The 7,370-nt window shown below is 43.1% G+C and overlaps 1 protein-coding gene across 2 annotated transcripts in view; it reads right to left on the minus strand.

Moving 5' to 3' along the window:
• Positions 1-7,351, minus strand: part of LOC116464301 (arf-GAP with GTPase, ANK repeat and PH domain-containing protein 11) — a 28,628-nt gene extending 21,277 nt beyond the window's left edge. Inside the window, exon 1 of one of the 2 annotated variants that reach the window (XM_032147573.2) lies at positions 6,255-7,351. In XM_032147573.2, the coding sequence (XP_032003464.1) occupies positions 6,255-6,448 (194 nt within the window). In that variant the 5' untranslated portion in view covers positions 6,449-7,351. Of the gene's footprint in view, positions 1-20; positions 1,395-6,254 lie in introns of those variants that run through there. The other variant, XM_058435028.1, reaches the window with a different exon arrangement.
• Between the last annotated feature and the right edge of the window lie 19 nt (positions 7,352-7,370).

Consider the following 7,370-nt stretch of genomic DNA (forward strand, 5'->3'; position numbering starts at 1 on the left):
CCACCTGTGCCTCTGCTCACAGGTTTGGCCACGCACTCTGGCTGTCCTAGGCCGAGGCGATGCTGCACTTGCAGAGATGGTCTTGCCCGCTGTTGCCTGCCCACCTCACAGCCCGGCCCCGGGCACCGGCCCTGGCTAGGGCTGCGGGCCAAGGCCCGCACCCTGCCGCCTCCCCTGAGTTGACTTGTCTGGGAGGGTGAAGACCAGCTGGCTTATTTAATAGGTTGTGAACCCAACAAGCGCTGAGAGACACAACTGCCTGAAGAGAGAACAGACGGAGCTCCTCCTCCTTCTGTAGTCACCTACAGACTGAAGCCCACTGGCCCAGGTGGGAGCCCAGGCATGTGACACACAATGCCCCACCCCACACTTCACAATGCCCTCCCTGACAGCTCACAATGCCCTACCCTAACTGCCACCCCTCCCCCAACAGCTCAGAATGCCCCTGCCTGGGCTGCCCCACCCTGTGCCTTATGATGCTGCTGCTCTCCTGGCCCCTCGTGCAGTGCCAGTGGGACTAAGGTTTTCATTCATCACCAGCTTCCTGAGATTTTAGTTCTAAGAAAAGCACAGGGTAGTTCACTACTTGAAGCCATCTTCCTCTATGAGTTCTATACAAAGCCTCAGTAGAGTGGGTCCCATTAGCAACCAAGTTGAACAACTTTTATTTGCTGACTGAATATAAATAACCTTGAATTGCTGACGGCTTTTGTTAGTAAACACTCCTCTCCTGTCTTCCAATGAGTGGTTGTTTTTGTCTGCCATTTAACCACAGCAATCCCTGGGGCCCTAACTTACTCTCAATAAAGAGTTATGGCTGTGTGTCTTGAATGACCCATCCTGCCTCCACCTCCTTCTCCATAAAATAGAAACCTAACTTGTCCCTCCAAGCTCTGAAATGCTGAAACTTACCAACTCCCTTTTCTCCCCGCTATTTCTTCCTTCCATGGCAGGGACTTTCAGATTTTCTTTCTTTTACTAACAAGGCACTAAGCATGATTTTGTCATACAAAATCGAGAACCATAAAGTGGGTTACCACAGTCCTATTTCAATAAAGATGAATACTCGACATCTGGCAAGTAGCGTGTGCCTGACAGTGTCCCCACTGTGCTATGCTCATTTAACCCTCAGAAACAATCTCATTTTACAGATTTTACAGAAGTTGTTGAGATGGAGAAGGTAAGTAACCTCCCCAAGGTCACATGACTGCTAAGGGTGGGGCCACAGTTTGATCTCAGGTAGTCTGAATTCCCTAATTCCTTAAGCATGATTATCAGAAAGTATAGTAGTCTGTTTTCACACTGATATAAAGAAATACCTGAGGTTGGGTAATTTTTAAAGGAAAGAGGTTTAATTGACTCAAAGTTTCACATGGCTGGGGAGGCCTCAGGAAACTTACAATCATGGCAGAAGGGCAGGTCCGACTTACATGGTGGCCGCACAGAGAGTGGGAACATGTGAAGGAGCAACTGTCAAACATGTATAAAACCATCAGATCTCAGCTGGGCATGGTGGCTCACACTTGTAACCCTAGTACTTTGGGAAGCCAAGGCAGGTGGATCAACTGAGGTCAGGAGTTTGGGACCAGCCTAGCTAACGCAGTGAAATCCTGTCTCTACTAAAAATACAAAAATTAGCTGGGTGTGGTGGTGCATGCCTGTAATCCCAGCTACTCAGGAGGCTGAGGCAGGAGAATCACTGGAACCCAGGAGGCAGAGGCTGCAGTGAGCCAAGATCATGCCATGGCACTCCTGCCTGGGCAATAGAGCAAGACTCCATCCCAAAAAACAAAACAAAACCAAACAAAACAAAACCCATTAAGATCTCATGAGGACTTACTGAATATCACAAGAACAGCATGAAGAAAACTGCCCCCATGATCCAATCACCTCCCCCTAGGCCCCTCCATCGACACATCAGGATTATGGGGATTATAATTCATGATGAGATTTGGGTGGGGACACGGCAAAACCATATCAGAAAGTAAAGGTGGAAGTCAAGCTTGGAAGGGAGATGACATTGTAGATTATTATTATTATTTTGAGACAAAGTTTTGCTCCTGTTACCCAATGAAATTGTTTCTCTGATTTCATTTTCAGATGGTGTCTTGTAGATGTATAGAAATATAAGTGATAAACGATTCTATTAACCTTTTATGCTTCAGCCTTGCTGAACACTATTTTTTTTTCTTTTTTTTTGAGATGGAGTTTCGCTCTTGTTGCCCAGGTGGGAGTGCAATGGCGCAATCTTGGCTCACTGCAACCTCTGCCTCCCGGGCTCAAGTGATTCTCCTGCCTCAGCCTCCCAAGTAGCTGGGATTACAGGCATGCACCACCATGCCCGGCTAATTTTGTATTTTTGGTACAGACGGGCTTTCTCCATGTTGGTCAGGCTGGTGATGCACCCGCTTCAGCCTCCCAAAGTGCTAGGACTACAGGCATGAGCCACCATGCCCAGCCAGATTAGTATATTTTTAAAAGAATTTTTCATATTTATTTATTTATTTATTTTTTTTGAGACAGAGTCTCACTCTGTTGCCCAGGCAGTGGCACAATCGTTGCTCACTGCAACCTCCACCTCCTGGGTTCAAGTGATTCTCATTCAAGTGCCTAAGCCTCCTAAGTAGCTGGGATTACAGGAGCCCACCACCATGCTCAGCTAATGTTTGTATCTTTAGTAGAGATAGGGTTTCACCATGTTGTTCAGGCTGATCTCGAACTCCTGACCTCAGGTGATCCCCCTGCCTTGGCCTCCCAAAGTGCTGGGATTACAGGCGTGAGCCACCACTCCCGAACAGAACAACTTTTTTTTGATGTGGATTTTAAAATGCCTCCCCTTCTTTCAACATTGATTAAGTCCCTTCTACATGCCACACACTGTATGTGTGAAATAGTCCCAACTCTCAATGAGTGTAGGCAGATACACAAACAAAAGCTTAAGGAAGTCAGTTTTCTGAGACCATACTGCTGGACCGTATATGAACCTGGGATACAAACCCACCTCTATTTGACCTCAAATTTGATCCTGGGGTGGTTTTAATTTTATTCTGGGAATTTGAGTCATTGAACCATAAAAAGGTGAAAAGTCTCTGTCAGATGTGTGTGTAGTGGTCTGTATAACAAGGAAGGACTGAAGGAAGCAATCAAACCAATTAAGAGACTTTCTCTAAAGGCAGAGTAATGCTAAGGGCAGTGGCAGTGACAAAAGTGGAGGAAAAAGTCTGTGATCATTTGGGAGACAGAATAGGAAGTGCTTGGTCATGAGATGTGAAAGAAGACAGGAAGTAGAGGGAAAACAGAGCTGCTCAGGCTCTGCTGGGGAAGACTGGCTATGTAGCAGTGCCTTCCTCCTGGCAGAGAATGTAGGAAGAGAAATGGGTAAGGAGGAAAAGATAGTTTTTTACTCTCAGTGTCACATTAAAATGGAACTCTCTGGTCAAAAGTTGAATATAAACCTCTGTAGGCTAAGTCCATTTGTGACATCCCAACATATGTTTTCAAAAATAACACACATACTAAATCAAGCCATTAAGAGTAACTGAGGAAATTTCCTAAAATTTACATGCTAAAAATGTCACCATTTTTCATTTATTACTTTCATGGAGCAACTTTGAATCTATGGTTACAGCAAGTGAGGCATCTTGTATAAAATAAAGCTAATACATGAAAAAAAGCATTTAAAATTCTATTGTTCTCAGAGAATGGAGAAAGCAACTGAAGCCATGGGCGTGGAGGTGACTGCCTTGAGAAGTTGTGTACAGTAAGGAGAACTGGGAAGAAAGAAGACCTAGAGAATAGGGTGATTTACACGGCATTAAGTGAAGCTTGCAAAAATGAGCACTGGGAGTCAAGAGACATGTGTATGAATCAGGAATGGCTGCTCCTGTGAGTTGTTAGAAACGAGGTGATGCCTTCTTTTCATTTCTATAACAGCAGCACCTAGCACAGTGCCTGTTCAATAGGTACTCAACATGTATTATCCCAATGCAGTCAAATTTTGCCAGGAGGGCAGGAAAGCTACAAATCAGCTATGGCAACTTAGTGATTGGGCTTGTGTGTGTGTGTGAGCGAGCTGGATGTCAGACAGTGGGTAAAGTAGTGAACTGGAGGTGAGAAAACAATGACACAAACTCAGGGCTTCTTTTCCCAAGTATTTGGCTGAGAAGAGAGATGTAGTATTAAAGGGAGATATGTGGTAAAGGAAGCCTTTTATTCCAAGATTCAACAAAAGTGTGAGTATACTTCTATGTTAAAGGGAAAGAGCCAACAGAGAAAACACATTTTTGAGGTTAGAAGGAAGAATGAATGCAGAAGGGCCCCAAAAGGCACAGGTGCATGCAATCCAGATCAGGGACAGATTAGCTTTGGACTCCTACAAAAGCAAGAAGGGAGAAAGGACCATGTGACTCTAGAGATATTTCTGGTAAAGGAAAGGTTTAGGAAAAGATCTTTTGATGACCTTTATTTTAACAGACTTTTTTTTTTTTTTTTTTTTGAGATGGAGTCTTGCTCTGTCACCCAGGCTGGAGTGCAGTGGCACAATCTCAGCTCACTGCAACCTCTGCCTCCTGGGTTCACGCCATTCTCCTGCCTCAGCCTCCTGAGTAGTTGGGACTACAGGCACCCGTTACCATGTCCAGCTAATCTTTTGTATTTTTAGTAGAGATGGGGGTTTCACCGTGTTAGCCTGGATGGTCTCGATCTCTTGACCTCGTGATCCGCCTGCCTTGGCCTCCCAAAGTGCTGGGATTACAGGTGTGAGCCACTGCGCCCGGCTACACTTAAAAAAAAAAAAAACTACTGTGGGAAAAAGGATATTATGTATAGAAAAGTCTACACTTCTTGATACAACTAACTAAAAAAAAGCCTGATACACCAAACAAAACCCAAATAATGTCTTCCCTAAAAGTGGGTAACTTGAAAAGCAATTCGAGCAAAAATCAAGGAGTTCAATTATAAATAAGTATATCAACAAAATGAAAGATAGGTTTTATTTTTCCCACAAGAAGTTAAAAGAAATAACAGCAACTTTAGAGGAAGAGGAAAAAATAATAAGAAAATTATTTGCAGTTGCAAAATGTGTGAATATTTACAAACTCTAACATATAACTACAAAACGGACCAGAAGAATCATCATCATAGGAAGCAAAGGGTCATTTCGAAAATCAGAGGAGGGATGATTCATATTTTATTTAATTCTGTGGAAAAAATTGAAGTAACATTTGAGGACAAAAATAGGTGATATGTTGAAATGCGGGAAACCACAGTGGAAGGTAAAAGAATTCAAGAAAGCTCAGTTTCAGTAACCAGTATCTAGTAAAATCTTCAGGACCTAGAGGCTACAGTCTGCATTAATAGTGTCTGAAGACCTAGAAATGTCATTAAATACCATTTTGGATAATTCTTGTAGACTTGAGATGATGTCTATTTAAAGTTACAAAATAGTGCCTGTATTTCTGTATTCATTACAGAAAACAACTGGATATGGAAAAGAAACTAACATGCTATGCCACAATCTCTAAAGAAAGATTAGGGAAGTTTCAGCTTAAAGCAAGAATAATCACAATAAAGTCTTACAACGAGTTTCAGTTTAAAGCGAGAATAATCACAATAAAGTCTTACAACCCTTTGCAAGCATATAGGAAAAACATACAAAAAGTTTGTAATGATCTTTTCTTAAGCTAAGAGAACAGAAAAAACAAGAAAAAATAAATTATAAAATGAAACTTTGGTTTAGAGGTAAGAAACATTTGATGACAGTCAAGAGATCAGGGTTGTACAGTGTATTATGCGAATGTTGTGGCTTATTGGTTTCATCTTGGATATCATAACCTGACATTTTGTAAAAGTGATTTTTCATGGGAATTTTTTCAGGTGCCATATAAAGTCCCGTCCCAATAGAAGCGAATAATAATCTTCCATATTCTTGAGATATCTTAATGAATGGCATCTTCTACAGTCTTCCATTGTTTAGTCCTTGGAGATACACTCATTAGTGACAGTTAAGGTACCTGAGTTATTAGGTGCCTGTAGGCTATGCCCAGTGACATGTGCATTAGATACATGCTCCCTAGCTGCGCTGACACTGACTGAAGCTGTGAGGTTTCACAATGACATGTCAGCCAAATACATATGCTCAGATTTACCATTTATCAAGAGGTCTTCACACTATCAATTATGCAATTATCATTCTACACACAGGCAGTGATAAAGGGAGTAAAAAACCACAGCTATGGCTCGGGAGACCAACGTACCTCCAGAAGAGTCCCGTGGGTCCAGAAGCCCTTTGGATGCTGGTCAGAGGCTCCTCTTGGGCAGAGATCACAGCAGCAGCCAAGAGGTCTGGAGAAATCCTTAGAGTTCTCATGGACAAAGCTTGTGAAGGCATCTTAGACAAGACCTTGTCTTTGCTGGTTTTATGATCCTCTGCAGATGGGTCTATTCTCATTATCTCAGCCACCTTTCACTTCCTATCAGTTCAGTTCAGGTCTCTCATGATCCCAGGCAGCAGTAGTTGTTATCACATGAGTTCACTCATATATGTTTATCTTTTTGGGGATCGGGGGACAACTTCACTGTGGACTTAATTCTACTGGAGATGAGTGACCCCATTTTAAGACAACAGGATCACAAATTATTATCACATATCATCAGGGCAGACAATAGCTACTACCTGGGGCTGAAAGCAGGTAACTCCATTTATTCTGCAAACATTCTGTCTTGATTATGGTGCCAGTTGCTGCGAGGGATTTCCTTTCCACCACCTGTTTTTCACAAGGTTTGAGTCTGAACTGCTAACATTCTATTGATTTGTGGGTGAAGGGACTGACTGCACCATCCTGGCCTGTTAGAGCCCTTGCCCCAATACTTCCACTTTGTTTTCCACCTTGTCCAGAACTACAGTCCATTAATCCCCTCATTTTCTCTCCTAAGAGAATAAACAGGCCAGGCGCGGTGGCTCACGCCTGTAATCCCAGCACTTTGGGAGGCCGAGGTGGGCGGATCATCTGAGGTCAGGAGTTCGAGACCAGCTTCACCTACATAGTGAAACCTCGTCTCTACTAAAAAAAATCACAAAAATTAGCCGGGCGTGGTGGCAGGTGCCTGTAATCCCAGCTACTTGGGAGGCTGAGGCAGGAGAATCTGTTGAACCCGGGAGACGGAGGTTGCAGTGAGCCAAAACTGTGCCACAGCACTCCAGTCTGGGCAACAGAGCAAGACTTCCTCTCAAAAAAAAAAAAAAAAGAGAGAGAGAGAATAAACAACACATCTCACGTACACACCCACATCCTCTTACCCCAAATACCAAACACACAAAAATCTAATCTGTCTCCTTCTACCTAAGCAATTTTAGATAGTCACTTTCTCAT

Source organism: Hylobates moloch, unplaced genomic scaffold (assembly GCF_009828535.3).
Source record: "Hylobates moloch isolate HMO894 unplaced genomic scaffold, HMol_V3 SCAFFOLD_382, whole genome shotgun sequence".
Taxonomy (NCBI): Eukaryota; Metazoa; Chordata; class Mammalia; order Primates; family Hylobatidae; genus Hylobates; species Hylobates moloch.